General features: G+C 36.6%; 1 protein-coding gene across 5 annotated transcripts in view; it reads right to left on the reverse strand.

The window, feature by feature from the left end:
* Akt3 (AKT serine/threonine kinase 3) overlaps positions 1 to 16,918 on the reverse strand; it is a 239,096-nt gene that overhangs the window by 74,000 nt on the left and 148,178 nt on the right. For all 5 annotated transcript variants that reach the window (XM_060364761.1, XM_060364757.1, XM_060364758.1 and 2 more), the window contains one exon: positions 8,955 to 9,077. In XM_060364761.1, the coding sequence (XP_060220744.1) occupies positions 8,955 to 9,077 (123 nt within the window). The remainder of the gene's footprint in view (positions 1 to 8,954; positions 9,078 to 16,918) is intronic.

A 16,918-nucleotide genomic window follows, 5' to 3' on the forward strand; every position in this document is an offset into this window, starting at 1 on the left:
CACATGCCATAGTGCACACTTCTGTGAAAGCTCAACTAATAAACAGCAAGTAAAAAGAAAGGGAATAATTACATTCTACTGCAAACATAATGGAGTTTTGCGTGCATTATATGTACCAACTCTGCTTATATGATTTATATGCAGAAAGCAGTCTTAAAAAGAAAAACACAACATTATTTCTCTGCATCTTGAAAAAAAAAAACTATTCTGCAGCTCTTACCATTTCCCAGTTCTTACCTAAAAAGTAAGAGCTGGAGAGGACAGGGTCTCCACAAGGAGAGCAACAGAACAAGAAAATTTGAACATAGGGAACTTCCCAGAGACTCATACTCCAACCAAGGACTATTCATGGAGATAACCTAGAACCCCTGCACAGATGTAGCCCAGGGCAGTTCAGAGTCCAATTGGGTTACATAGTAATGTGAAGAGGGACTGCCTCTGACATAATCTGATTGGCCTGCTCTTTGATCACCTCCCTCTGGGGGGGGGGAGCAGCCTTACCAGGCCACAGTAGAGGACAATACAGCCACTTTTGATGTGAACTGACAGACTAAGATCAGAAAGGAGAGGAGAACCTCCCCTATTAGTGGACTTGGGAGTGGCATGCAAACAGAGGGAGGAGGGAGGGTGGGATTGGGAGGAGAGTAGGGAGGGGCTTATGGGGGGATGCAGAATGAATAAAGTGTAATTGAAAAAAAAAATATTCACCTTACATTAATGTTTCAACAAATTTTGCTCTCTATGAAATCCTAAAAAAAAAAAAAAACTATTCTGTATGACTAGGTACAAAAATAACATAAAATAAACGTTTCTTCCTAAAGAGTAGGTAAAATCTATTTTTCAAAAATCCTGAATTGCACCAGATTTTATACCCTCATTATCTCATCTGAGATTCACATCACATATTAATAAATGAAGAACTGAATGAAGATTAAGGTACAAGTTAGACAAACACAGAACAAAAGTGACCACTGTTCTCAGCTGTCCCACAAGTCAGTTCTCGGGCAAGTTGGTAACCATTCTATTTATATTACTATATTAGCCTCATTTAAAAAAGTATTACAATGATGTATTTAAAATGGGGTAAGTTTAAGGATGATGATGATGATAAGAAAGGGAAAGGAGTCGTCGTAGCAAAGGGTCATAGGAGCACACTACATGAGAGGGAGGAGACAGCAAAATGACTAGACTATCAAGTAAAGCGTGGGGCCTTTTGTTAAAATAGACCTCTGCTCCCTCTCATTAATGAACCCTGACACACTAATTTTTTTATGTGCCTAATTTCCATTTGCCCACAGTGGTAAATAACAGTAACAATCTGAACTGAGGGTTTTAAACATTCAATGAGATGGGTAAAGAAGAGTAAAAACTGTAAGAATGTGGCAATCATTTGTTAATGATGGAGAATTTAGTGGCTTTTCTTTTAAAAAATCTTTTTTGTTTGTTTTGAGAAAAAAGTCTTGCTATGTAGCCCCTATTGTCCTAAAATGCATCATGCAAATCCATGTGGCTTCAAAGGCAATGTCCCACCCTGCTAGCATGGCAGGTGAATGCTACCAGGCTGGGTCATTTAGAGGATGATTTCTAAGCTATCAAAATGTCACGAGGACTCCTGAGCAATACTATTAAAGAGCCAAATTCAGGGATGAAAGCCTATAAAAATACTTTCTCAAGTCACTGGTTTTGTTAAAATATCTTCAGCATGTAATGATTTTAAATAAAATAAATAGGAACACTTCCTGTTTTGTCAGTTAGTAATTGTACATATCTACTTTCATTCATCAATTACTTCTCTTTATCTAAAATTTTATTTTCTGAAGGACAAGAATCACCTACTATTAACATATAAACAAATAGAGACAATCACCTTAGAACATATCCCCATATTTTAAAAAAAAAATCAAACCTGATTTACCTCATAACAAGATGAGTCAGGAAGTAATGTATAATCTTATTGTAAGTATCTTACCCAAGATCCACTAATGTTCTTGTAAAATATATAAACAAAAACTATTTGTGGATAGTTCATGAGCCTATAGGATCCACAGCTTCACCTAACCACAGTCCAAATATTCCTAAACATCTGAGAATCACTGCCTCAGAAATTTTAATGTCAACAGTGTGGGTATTAGGTCAGATTTTTAAGACCCCCTTCTACTGCGTAAATAAGGACCTAAAAACTTACAAATGCTCTCTCTTTGACTCTATCCTAAATTTCATCATTTTCTTCCTCATAAATCATAAAGGCAAAAGCATTATGGTCACTGTTCAAGCACTTTCAATTTTTAAAATTTCAAGGGCATCTGTTTTACCTCCACAGTAAGCTTTCCAGATTAAGAATGTGGTAGTAGCTTAGTTAACACAGCTAGCAAAAGCAGAGATGAAGGCAAATTGAAAATGTATGCAATGATTATAAATAAAAAATCTATTCAACACTATCTGTATTACTCCACGGTTATTATTAAAGGTCCATACTTCGGGCTGGGAGTTATTAGACACAACACCTTACAGAATTCCTACGCCAATAAGTGGCAACATTTGTGGCAAAACATTATTTGATTCTATGTGTATATGAAGAAATTGTGGACTTAATATCTTTTTTAAAATTATTTTTTCATGGTGCTGGGGACAAAAAATAATTAAGAGTCCACCAAGAAATCAGCTTCTTTTTGTTTTACTGGTGCCTAGAATAAAACATAAAACTAAACTCTAAACTTCTTAGCTATCCTTAATCAATGCTTCCCAAGATTTTATATATCACAATAATGCTAAAAGTCTAAAATTTATGGCACATTACAAAGTCAGTGAAAAGGCTGTCTGAGAACCTCAAGTTTAGGCATTAAGAAGCCTCAGAAAGGAGGAGGTAACAAGGAATTCCTGCTCAACACATTACAGATCTAGGTAACAAGGATACATCAACACCACCAGATGACAGACTGAATGAGCATGGGATTGAGTGTGTGAAATGCTCATCCTGTCCTGGAGGTGCCTCTGAAGGCAGGGAAGCCATTGCTTAAACACAAGTGTGACATTCTTTGTAGTACAACAGACTGGGAAGAACTGTTCTAATATAGGCCAGACAAAAATTAGAGAGGATAAACAAATAGATAATAGATATGATGATAGGCAGGCAGGCAGACATAGATAGCTCCATCCATCCATCCATCCATCCATCCATCCATCCATAGAAGGATGGATGCAATACAATAAATAATTTTCATCATTCACTTTTACACCTCACTTTAGCACAGATGCACCAAACTCAGTTTTAGAGACCAATATTGCCTATGGCTCAAGAAAGTAAAGTTCTATTCTGCACAAGCAGATCTAGGTTTCTGTGCAGCCAGACAGATACTGACATGTCATAAGCTGACCTGTAGAAACTGAATGAGCATGGAACCTGGTGAGCAGAAATACTAAAGAGATAAAACAAAACAAAACAAAACAAAAAAAAAACTGCACAACAGTGGCAGAAACTCTAGCCTTAGGTTAGCAAGTTATCTGAGAACGCGTTACATAAAAATAATGGGCACAGCTCAATGGCACAATGGTAATCGTAGAGGTGGAAAGCACTATAAAGTCATTGGCTTACGTTTTCTAGAAAGGGTGAAATGCAGAATTACAGTACTGTAAAAAATGAGAGTTACATGGGCTGGAGAGATTGCTCAGTGGTCAGAGCACTTGCTCTGAAAGAGTACCTATGTTTGATTTTCAGTACCCATACTGACTCAGCTGTCTCTTAACTCCAGTTCCCAGGGATTTGACACATTCTTCTCCTCTATATAGAACTAGGTATGCATGTGGTGCACATATATACATACAGGCAAAGCACCCAAACACACTTTTTAATCATTTAGAGAAGTGAGAGTTAAGAAAAATCTGTCTTCAAGACAGCATGAAATTTCGGCATGAAACACACACACACACACACACACACACACACACACACACACACGATTATTTCAAAAGAACAGAGAGCTTATGAAAACTACATAGTCTGTGGTAAAAGAACAATTGTGGGATCTCTTATTAGTACTCTAATACTCTGTTTAGATAAAAATAAAATTAGATATTAAAAAACATTATACAGTAGCAACATACCTATCATTCTATCCCCTCATAATCACTAAGAGAAATTAATGTCTAATTCTGGGACCATTACATTTACATATGCTTATGTACGTCTTTAGCCTTGTCTGGTCGTGGACAGCTGTGGTCATTATACATAAACAGTGTGCTTGTAATTAAGGACTATGAAAAGTCTTGGAAGAGATGTCTTCAAATTTTTATGGTATCCTAAAATAATCAGTTTTAATTATGTAATCTAAGTATTTATTAAGGACATCCTTAATAAAACAATTTTATATGACATTATATATTAGTAATTTGAGCAACGTTACTTTCTAAAAACACAACAAAAATTTTAACAATTATTTGTTACTATGAAACTAAACAAAAAAAAAAAAAAACAATAAAGTATCCTAAGTTAATATGACACGAGGCCTTGCTTCCAGTCATGACTGGGAACATCACAATAGGAAGAAACCCAGGAACTGGAGACTGGTGAGTGTGTGAGGGCACTTGGTCACTGGAGTGCAAGTGGTGGAAGGAAAGAACTGACTCCCACAAGTTGTCTTCTGCTCTCCACAGCATGCCAATGCACATACCACACACCCACAACACACTCTCTCCAAAAATAGTTACCAATTCAGTGTAAGATCAGGGTCCACTCAGACAGATCAAAATGAGTTCATAACTAAATTGTGTGGCTAGGGGATAGGTCTTTTTTAAGACAGGGTCTCACTTTGTGGCTCTGAATGTCCTGGAACTTACTGTGTAGACACAACCAGCCTTAAACTCAGAGGTCCACACGACTCTGAATCCTGAGTACGGGGATTAAAGGTGTGAGCCACCACACCTGGCCCTGAACCAGTTTTTGAGATGCTTCTTTAAAATCATCTAGTATCTAAAATAGTCTTTCTAATATGTTCATAAAATCTAGATTTATATAAATCTAAGGATCTGGGGAGTGGAGCAATAGCCAGCATTTCACAGCACCCACTAGCCTTCTAAAGGCCTGGAGTTCAGTTTCTAGAATCCACACGAGGATGGCTCACAACCACCTGTAAGTGCATCTCTGGGAGATGTGACATGGCCTTATGGTCTGTGTGAGCACTCACAGACATAGACACAGACACACAAATAAAAAATTAAATATTTAAAAATAAATATAAGGGCTGGTAAGATGCTTCAGTTGGTTACAGCGCTTGCAATCCAAGTCCGGATCCCCAGGACCCATGGGAAGTATAACCCCAGTGCCCTTGCAATGATATAGGATGTAGAGACAGAATTTCTGGACTTAAGATCCACCTAGCCGGGCACAGGCAATAAAAACAGGAGACCTTGCCTCAAACAAGGTAGAAAGTGCAGACTGACACACAGCTGATGTGCTCTGATTTCCAAAAGTATATCACGGTGTACACATCTATTTAAATACACTAAATGCACATGTGTACATATCAGAAAGGTTTTTCAAATAACTATATATAGCCTAATCCATTTTCATTTTCTTATCTAGATTTAATTTTGATTCTAGGAAAAATGTCATAAACAAAAGGACACAGACTAGGAAAGAGAACTTGTGGTGCTGTACTATGCACCTTAGCTGTCCTTTAAAGGCTTCATGCTCAGACTGGTGCTGTTGCAGAGAAGAGAAAGGAACTTGTGGGGCCTTTAGGAAGTGGGGTCCAGTGAGAACCCTAGTCCCTTGGTCCACATTCTTGAGGGGATAGTGAGTGTGCCCTTTCTCTTCTCTTTGCTTTCCCACCAATGAGTTAAACAGGTTTTTCTGGTATGTGCTTCCTCTAGTGCTATGTGGCATCCTCACATAAAAGGCCTAAAAGCAAAAGATCCACCTGATCTTAAAAAAGAATGGAATCACTCAAACTGCAGGCTAAAATAAATCCCTTTTCTTTTTAAGTTAAGTATTATGTTATCACAACAGAAAGCTGACTAACCCAACTATGTTCCAATAATCTTACTGGTGTCAATTTAGTGTGTTACCTTAAGTAGGTAACATGTTTTACACTTGCAGAACATTGTCTCAGATATATACAACAGCTCTGAATTTCTGTGAGCCTTCCCAAATGATCCCATCTTGTCATGGATAATCTTTTCAACTGTGAATGCAAGTAAGATGCATATAAATTTTAAATTTTGCTTTCTTAATTATGTATTTTGTGACAGTCATAGGCTTTCTATCCTGTTCTATACACGTATTTCAAAGTTTAAATTAATAGAAAAGTTTGAGAGACTAGAGAACATGTAAATACCTGGTAAAGTTAGAGTCTGCTTATTCTAACTGCATGATGGGCATTCACACATAAAGAACATGCATATATCTAACATCAAGGAATTAAATCTAATTTTATCATAAATTATGTGGCACCAAAACTTTAATATAATTCATTTGATCAGAAATGTTAGTAGACAATACTAATCAAACCTTCTTGATTGGTACATTCAATATCAACGTCAGCACTCAAATGAACAATCTTCTTTAGATATCTATAAACTAGTTAATTCTATCTACCACAACTAACTGTTTTGGATTTACCCAATATTTCAAAACTATTCTCATTTCCTTAACTCCAGGCTTCTCTCCCTTTTTGTTTCCCATAAGTAGGGCTCATAAGCACAAGTGGTGAGGCAAACAGTAAACTCATGAAGAGTTAACAATTTCTAAGTATATTTAGTAAATTATTACATATTGTTATGTTAGGTAACGTTTTTTTTAAAGCGTCTTTACATAGACAGATATAAAGGTGCTGAATTGTCATCTCTCTAATTCTAAAATACACTAAACATGACCATTTGGTGGATCTCCTTTTGACACCTGGACATTTAGCCACCCTGAACTATATGTTCTATAGCTCACTATTTTAAGTCCAGTATCTTAATCCTTCACTAAAGTTTTAACTGACATTACAACAATATAAACTACATTTTATTATTGCTGTACGAAATGATATTTTATAAAGCAGTTACTTCTTAAGACAGGTACTTATAAATGAGAGTGATAAGAACATCTTGAAACAAAATAGGTACCTGTTTACATAATTAGATAAAAATTAAGAGTTATACATGGTTTTATATAAATGAGACAGGAGTAAAAAAAATAACTGTGATTTCTTAAAAAATAGCCCATTTTATACAAAATGGAATTCTAAAAAAAATCTCATGTAACTTCAATTTCTACAAATCAGATTGTCCTTTAAATGAACTAGCTACATGATCAATAAAGCAACTGTTAATCAAATTTTAATAGGCAAGCATTACCACAAGATTTCCATTTTCCTCTACATACTGGGATTGTAGGCAAGCCCACTGGGCTAAAGATACACATTTGCTAAGTGTGTATAGTGTTTGTATGCATGTACATGCATGTGTTAGAGAAACTCCTACAAAGGTGCTAAATTATGCCATATTTCAAGTTCTAAAAATAATCGATCTAAATACAATCCCTTGGTTAATTTGTGCTTAGTATACCTGTGAGAACACGTGGAAACTGGCAACTGACACTGGGATTTCTTGCTCATTCACTTCTCCACCTAATTTCTGAAACAGCACTGAAACTGAGGCTTGCCATTTAGGCTAAACTGATTGCCCAGAAACCTCCCAGGATGTCTTCACTCTCCCAGGGCTCGAGTCACAGAGCTGTATGACCTCGCTTGGTTTGTATGTGGGAACTGAAGTCAGAACTCAAGTCCTCTCACTTGCACAGCAAGCACTTTACCACCAGAGCTATCTCCCAGTTCAATACTGTTACTCCGAGGCAGAGTCTCACTAAATTGCCCAGGGCAGCCTCAGATCTGTGATCACACTTCAGTGTTCCAAGTAGGAGGAGTACAGCTGGACTACCACTTCTAGCTCCCCTACCCTAACCCCAGCACCGGGGGCCTATGTCCTGGGATGGAACTCAGTGATATAATTAAACTAGGCAAGTGTCCTTCCACTGAGCTGTGATCCCAGCCCTGTGATTTACAATTTAAGGAAGATGTTAAAATGAAGAATTTGTCAAAATTATGCCATGATTAGAATCCTTAACAGAGCCAACCTTATTCATAAACTGTATCATAAGAATGATCATTTGCTTAAATGATCTCCTTCAGAGAGCAATAAACTATAGTATGAAAATCAAGTCTAACCCACCGATTGCTTCTGGAAGTAATGATTGTGGAAACAGCCAAATATACAGTTTACATAATGGCTGGAGGTGCTTTTACCTTTTATTGGATTAGCAGAATGGTTCCAATAAATACTTGACAGGCAGAAAAAGCCGAAATATTTACTACCTTGCCTTTATACCAAGGGTGCTCTTATTCTGGCAACTCTAAGGGCTACTCCCAAGAGCTCAGAGACAACCAGCATTTTATTACCAGCATGATGAACACTGGGCTCTGACAAATGAAAAACTAAACAAACTACTGAATTAATAGAAAAAAATATGTGAGAACTATATTACTATCAAAAAGTTAACAGTACGATGAAAATGGACGTTTTCCTTCCAGTAACCTTGTTATTGAAGCTCCTTCATAAACTTTTCAGGATATTTGAAGACAATAATCAACTTGCAAATTATCTGACTTTGCCTCAGACGTTTGCTATTTCTATAATTATGGTATTTACAGTAAAGTGAAATTACTCTTGGAAGATCTGTATTGCACAGTCAAGAGAATTTTTATATACCAAAAACCAAAAACATAAAAGAACCACTTACATATTAGTGACTGAAATTTCAGATCAACTACAGCAAACAACGTTCCTAAGAAAAGTGTTTTTTTCAAAACTGTGTAACTTTGTAATTACTTTGTTTTTCCCTACAGTCTCTGAAAAAAAAAAAACAAACAATAACAACAAATTTTGATTACTTTTTTTTTTTTTTTTTTTTTTACCTTGAGATCACGGTACACAATCTTTCCAGAATGTAGATAGTCCAAAGCAGAGACAATTTCTGCACCATAGAAACGTGTGCGGTCCTCAGAGAACACCCGCTCTCTCGACAAATGGAAAAACAGCTGCAGGGTAAACAGCAGGGACAGGATTGTAATAATTACTGATTTAGTGGGGAAATTAACACAAACATAAAACACCTCTCATCACCATATTGTGATGAGAGATAGTGTACCCTCAGTGGACACTGAGCACTCTAAGACAGCAGCTGGCTTAGCTTTTGCAGGTTTCCAAGGGGAAACTGCGAGCTGTTAAATCAGCGTTTTAATCAATACACCAATCTTGTTTAAGGCATTCTGCTTGCTACCCATTTAACCTTCAGGTACCAGAGGAAAAAGTACGCATCATTAGATTGCACTGCCTTCTAACTATACTGCTGTTCTACTCTTACAAGGAATAAATATTGACATCAAAATAAATGAACACAGGCATGGATACAGTGTTTTTATTTAATTATTTATGTTATATTTGATTTCAATGAAAAAATATGGATTTAACTCATTTATGTGAGCTAGTTATAGCCTACAATTGTTATTTCTCATATTTTTAGAAATACTTTCAAATTTGAAATAACATTTCCTGTAATAAGAAATCTCAAGACTTTGAAGTTTTACATTTAACAATGTCCAAACTGGACTCAAAGGCCTCCATCATGACTGATATGGTTTGTAATATATAACCCTTTTAATTTCAATTTTAACTATGGTCTCCTATGACTACGTACACTATAAACCTATTCATTTTCTACTTAATCAAAGGTACATCAACAGCCAGAAAATATTCACTGGGCACTTACTGTGACCACTAAATTCTAGCTTTATGAAACTGTAAGTCCTAACACTCAGTGAATAATATCCATATCTCATTTCTCAGAGGATATAGTTCAGAGGGATAATGTTTGTCTATCACTTTCAAGGCCCTGTGTTCCATTCCCAGCACCACAAAAAGCTAAACAAACAACATTATGTATATCAGAAATAAAAAATATTAGAACAACAGACATCAAGAAGCAGATCTGAGGAACTATGAACTGTTTATTAGTTTTTGTTTGAAATTTATTATGAAATCTGCCAAGACTGCTAATTTAAATTATCTCTGCCTCATATAAGTACATAAGTTTGATTTTAGTGTTTGCATAACACATATTTAAGACAATTATGAGATTAAAATATGAATTATAAGAAAATGTGTCTGATCATAAGATTAAAAATATGTGGGGCTGGTGTACACATCAGAATCTAAGATGATCCTGAGTGAGGTATCCCAGAAGCAGAAAGACACACATGGTATATACTCACTATAAGTAGATATTAGACATATAATAGTTTAAAAAGTCAAAGGATTGCTGTGGAAAAGAAAGACATAATAAATGGAGTAAGAATCCCATAGACAGCTCAGTCTCCATGGGGGTTCCCTAGTAAGAGGAAAAGAGACAGTCTCAGACATGAACTCCGTTGTCTGCTCCTTGATAACTTCTCCCTGGTGGGGCGACCTAGCTAATGCAGAGAAGAGGATACAGGCTGTCTTGATGGGACCTGATAGGCTAGGGTCAGACAGAAGGGCAGGACTTCACCTATCAGTGGAACTAGGGAAGAGGGATAGGGGAGTAAGAGGGAGGGAGGGTGGGACTGGGAGGAGATGAGGGAGGAGGCTACAACTGGGATACAAAGTAGGTAAATTGTAAATAATAATAATAATAAAAGGCAGGAAGATGTCATTGCACATGCTCAAAACATTTCTATGACTAAAGAAAACTCAATAAAAAAAATGTTCCTTATAAGGTCAGAAAATAGCTGTTTCCATACAGATCACTCACTGACTGTGGCCCCCTCTCTCATCTCCTCCAGGTCCCACCCGCCTTTCCACTCTCTCCCCCATGCCTCTCTCCTAGTCCACTAGTATCTGACCCTAGCCTATCAGGTCTCATCAGGACTGCCTCCTGATGAGGCAGAGGGAGGTAATCAAAGAGCAGGCAACCAAGTCCAGGCCAGAGACAGCTCCCCCTCCTCTTACTAGGGAACCCACATGGAGACTGAGCTGCATATGGGCTACATCTGTGCAGGGGTTCTAGGTTATCTCCATGCATGGTCCTTGGTTGATTCATCAGTCTCTGCAAGCCACTCTGGGCCCAGATTTTTTGGCTGTTGGGTCTCCTTGTGGAGCTCCTGTCCCATCCAAGTCTATCTATCTCCCCCCTCTTCCATAAGATTCCTTGAACTCTGCCCAAAGTTTGGCTAGGAGTCTCAGCATCTGTTTTGATACTCTGCTGGGTAGAATTTTTCAAAGGCCCTCTGTGGTAGGTTCCTGTCCTGCACCCTATCTTCTCCACTTCTGATATCTATCCTGTTTGTCCTTCTGAATGAGGATTAAGCATCTTTTCTAGCATCCTCCATGCTATTTAGCTTCTTTAGGTATATGGATTTTAGTATGTTTATCCTTTAGTATGTGGCTATTATTCACTTATAAGGGAGTACATGCCATGTGTGTCCTTTTGCTTCTGGGATACCTCACTCAGGAAGATCTTTTCTAGTTTTCCACCATTTGCCTACAAATTTCATGATTGCCTTGTTTTTAATAGTTGAGTAGTATTCCATTATGTAAATGTGCCACCATTTCTATGTCCATTCCTTGGTTGATGAACAAACTCATGTGACAACACATGCTGGAGAGGATGTGGAGAAAGGGGAACGCTTCTCTGTTGCTGATGGGAATGTAAACTTGTACAACCACTTTGGAAATCAATCTGGCACTTTCTCAGAAAATTAGGAATAATGCCACCTCAAGATCCAGCTATACCACTCCTGGCCATATTACCTGAAAGATGCTCAATCATATAACAAGGACATTTGCTCAACAATGTTCATAGCAGCTTTATTCATAACAGCCAGAATCTAGATACTTAAGAACTATAAGATAAAAAAAAATTGTAAAAAAATAGTATCTGCCATGTTGAGTCTAACGTGCCAGTAGTGTCAACGGATGCTATGATAGCAATGTTGCTGCAATAGTATTTTAAGTGTCTAGATTTCTTAAAAAAAAAAAAAAAAAAAAAAGAATTCTGCCACTGGCTATCCAGTGGCAAAAGAGATATAGAGCCTCTCTAAATTAATATAATGTATTCAAAATTCTATCTCTTTTTTTGGATGTTATAGCTACATTTTGTCTGCCAGCCAACTTCCATAAAAATATCAGCTCAAATTTTATAAGAGGAAGAACTCTATATTTCAGAACTCAGTGCCATGTGATGTCTACTTTTGCTACTTTATAATTTACTCTTGTAAGGACTAGCAGTGGCCTGTAGTTGCCTGGAGGTGAGGATACTGCCAGAGTTTTCTTTCCCAAAACATGTTTCTTGGCTTGATTTAACACGGCTTTCTTAATTTATGGTCTAAGTGTCTGGATCATTGTTCTTAGTGTCTGTTCTGTAGTTAAACCAACATGTCAACCTAACATTCATTAATGACCATCAATTATTTTAAGGCAACTCTGTAGGGCGCTAGGACAAGGAAAGGGAGGGGGGAATGCAGTAACTCCTAAGACACACTCTCTTATTTACAATTCCGCCTATGGTAAGGGCTCAGAGTATGTACCCATCTCCAAACTCATTAACTATGTTTAGTTTTCCATGTAGCAATCAAACTACAACAAAATGACCAAAAAAAAAAAAAAGACATAATCCTCACCATTTAGGAATTCTAGCTCAATGACGGAGATGCATTATATTCACATAAACAAAAACAGCAAGTGATAATGCATTCTGTGATGTGGATATTAAAAGACACTTTGGAGACAGTGATTAATTTATATGATTGGCAATATGTTACAGATAACGTTCACTTAAGTTTTGAAGGAGGCAATTTTTCATCAGAGGAAAACATAAAAGACATACAAGAGTAATGCTTAAAATTTATCCACCTTTGTACTTCTATATAAAACCTAGAATAGTAGGTGAATGATCACTTGAAGAATGTAATTTTTTGGTGGCACATATTTACTACATAGAATAATGATTTCCAGTATGATTTTTCATAGTTACATATGCTTTAATCATTTCCATTCCCTTTCATCCTTACCCTTCCTCCCATTCCTAGATGGCCTTCTTATTCTCCAACCTCCCTTTACAATACACACAAGTTCCAAATAAAATTGTAGCAGAAAACATGGAGTTGTGTGGCTGAAGAAAAAGCTGCATTTAGAACAAGAGAGAGGGAAAGAGAAGAGAGAGAGCAAGAGATGAGGGGAGGGAGGGAGAAAGGACCAGCTTATTTATGACTTTATCTACCATGGTATGAGTTGGAATTCTATTATGTAGATAAGGAGTATCAAAAAACTATACACAAAGGATCACAATCTTAAAAATATTGTTATATGAACAAGAAAAAAAAGGATCCAAGGATATACTCAGGTAAACAATTTCTGAAATTATACAAAAGTTACTCATCTCCTATTTAGTACTCACTGGTATAGAAACCTGCTACATTAAGGAAATAGCACTAATTCACAGGACACAATAACATGCTGAAACATGGCAAGTACTATAAAAGGCTTTGGAATAATAAGTATGTTTGGGAACACCAGAAGTTATGTTGGATCTTGAAGAGTGCTTCTGAGGGCCATCGGCTAAGGAGACCATAAGCACCCATCAGGAGAATCAGTACTCCAGAGGAATTTGAACCAAGGGAGAGATCAATGATGTTGAGGTTTTCTTGTGGCTGGCTGAGGAGATGTGGCTGAAAACAATGTAGAGGAAAAAAATGGTGACAGGGACATAGGAGCAATGGGCTTTAATCTGACCTACTGAAATTTAAATATGCAACTGATGTCATATTCCAATTTTAGAATTATAGATACCAAGGAAATTGTTAAAACCAAAAAACTAAGTAAAATCCAAAAGAAAAAATATCAGCAAAACTGATGGCAGAATCTCAGGGTACCATTTACTTCAGGTCAGGCATACGCACAAAACAGGATACTGGTAGGGAGTACTAACCAAAGCACTAACAAACCAAGAACCTGAAGGAAAAGCATCAGGAAGAGGCTCAGGAGACAGCTCAGTTCTGTCTGAGATGCTTGAATTACAATTTCAGAACTTATACAAATAGTCCAGCATGGTGGCATGTGATTGTAATCCCAGCATGTGGGGAGGCAGAAACAGGATCCTATGGATCCCAGGACACCCAGACTAGTGTAACTGAGCATCCCTAGGTTCAATGAGCAACACTATCTTGACAGGTAAATGACTCTTAAAGAATACCCAAGGTCGATATACACATAGGAGTGCAGTTACGTGAGCACATGTACACAGAGGCAAGAGGAGAGCCTGGGGTGTCATCACTTGGGTTCTATGAACCTGAGATACATATTTGTATTGTATTGTAATGTTCACAATAGCTCTTTATCTCATAACACCAAACTGCAAAGAACTCTGATGTCTGTCTTATGACTATAGACAGACACTGAGAAATATGACTGCAATATAGTAACCCCATAAACTGAAATAAACTCTGAGTATATACTATAATCATCATAAAGGATTTTAGAAGTATTTTGGTAGGTGAAAGATATAGAATACAAATGATTATGCACTGTTTTGAAACCACAGTTTTAAATATTTAAGTATGATTTTTGGCATTTTCTTGCTTTTCTAGAGCATGCGTGCGTGTACATGTATGTGTGTGCATGTGCGTGTGTGTGTTTCCTATTTGCAGTTTCTTAAAAGGATTTCTTTTGGTAAGCAACTTTTAAGAAATCTAGTTTTTCTTAATGTTTCCTTGATCTAGTTTTCTAGATATTGTCATTCTGTACGATAGCCCTCAGGCCTATAAAAATCATGAAAACTGAGAGCTGCCTGGTCATTGGTTATAATTCTAAGTAGATCAACATCTTAGACAAAGAGACTTGCTAACTCTTCTTCTCGTCATTTTAACTGAAGTCCTATGATGGTTTAGGAAACTAGTCTAGAAATACTATAAAATTATAACATAAAATGGCATATAAAATAAAGCTCATTTTGCCTTGAACTTTAGATGTTAATGTGCATATTATAATGTAGTTTTCTTGGCTTGGGAATTTTTAGACACCATTTGGGTGAAAGCAACAGAATTCTGACATAACCTACATAGAGCTTAATAACTCAGATTCCTGGTAATAAAGATATTTATAGACCCACAAATTTAGTAAAAATCAAGTTTTAAAAGCATCACCATGAATCTGAAATACTTTTAACTTAAAAATCACCCAAATCACACCTCCACAAATTAGTAAGTAGAATTCAAATGCTGACTGCCGGCACTTCTGTCTTATGTGAATTTAAAATGAGATGGTTTTGGTTCACAGAAGAGAAAATGCCAGCCAAATAATGAAAAATCCGAATAAGAGAGGATTTCAAGAATGACATGTAACTGAAAGTCATATGCAAAAACTAAAATGAATTTTATCAAAGACATTAATCCAGACTGCACAAAGTGCTAACAAGCATGAGCAGTAGATAATGGAAAGTGTGGGCTTGGTAGTTCCTACAGAAAGAATGTAACACAACACTAACAACTTATCATATGTGTAACAGGTCAGCATGATTCCACCATGCCATGAATCTCCACTTTTCATGAAATTTGAGCCTGTGAGAGATCACAGGAGGCCAATTTATAGTCTTTAAAACATGCAGAGCTGAAGACAATTTTAGAAAGGTTTAAATGGAAACTTTTTCAACCCTATTTGAAATTACTTTAGTTGTCAGACATCACATTTTATCCTGGGGATATTTTTATAATTTTCATCTAAATTTAATGGTAGCTAAATTACAAAGAGTGGCTTTAGCATTAATTAATAGCATTTATATATAAATCACAATTAATAGCATTGTGATTTCTCATATTATTACACTTTAGAAATTAATTATATGGATGTTGCTTTCTGGCCTGAACTGTACCCAGTGCTCCAAGTTTTGCCTATAGATTACCATTTCCTGCCTATCTCTCTTCCCTACTCATCCATCCATCTGCTTATTTTTAATTACTAAGTACACAAAAACCCTGTGTATACAAGCTACAGAAGAATACACATGTGAAAAGCTTTCCTTCCACCCTATACGAAGTAACAAAGCCAGTTCTAAATTCCAGTGGATAATGAGATACTCACACATATACAGAAAGGCATATACACATGTACACAATCTACTTTTCTCTCTCCGTAATAGTAGGATAATAGTACTCTCTCGTCTTGCAAAGTCTATATATATAGACATATATATATGTCTATATATATATATATACACTTTATATACTTAATATACTTAAGCAGCCTCTTAAAGATAACACAGCTGTATAATAAATGTCTTTATCCATATACTATTTGGTCATATATCTTTATTTCTTGTGATTATAACTACTGGAAATTGAATTGAATGCTTTACTGCTGGAATAAAATACCATGACAAAAGCAGGATATAAGATTTATTTTGGTTGATAGTTCAGGGTTATACTGCAGCATAGTGGGGAAGTTAGGGGAGCTTGAGGGATGAATGATGAATGCTTGCATTTGATCAACTTTTTCCTTTTATATAGTTCAGAACCACAGCCAGGGAACAGGTCTACTTTAGAGGGTGTGTCTTGCTTCCTCAGTTAACTGAAGGTGATTTTCACAGACATGCCCGTGGCCCATCTCCTAAGAAATTATAGAACTCATCAAATTGAGAAAATTATATATATATTTATATATATATATATATATATTTTTTTTTTTAAGCCAGGCAAGGTGGCACATGCCTGTAAATTCAGCACTTGGGGAGACATAAACAGGCAGATTTCTGTGAGTTCAAGGCTAGACTGGTCTACAAAACAATTTCAGAACAGCCAAGGCTACACAGAGAAAACCCTTTACAGTGAGGAGAAGGAGGAGACATGGACCC

This window comes from Meriones unguiculatus, chromosome 11 (genome assembly GCF_030254825.1).
Source record: "Meriones unguiculatus strain TT.TT164.6M chromosome 11, Bangor_MerUng_6.1, whole genome shotgun sequence".
NCBI classification, from domain to species: Eukaryota; Metazoa; Chordata; class Mammalia; order Rodentia; family Muridae; genus Meriones; species Meriones unguiculatus.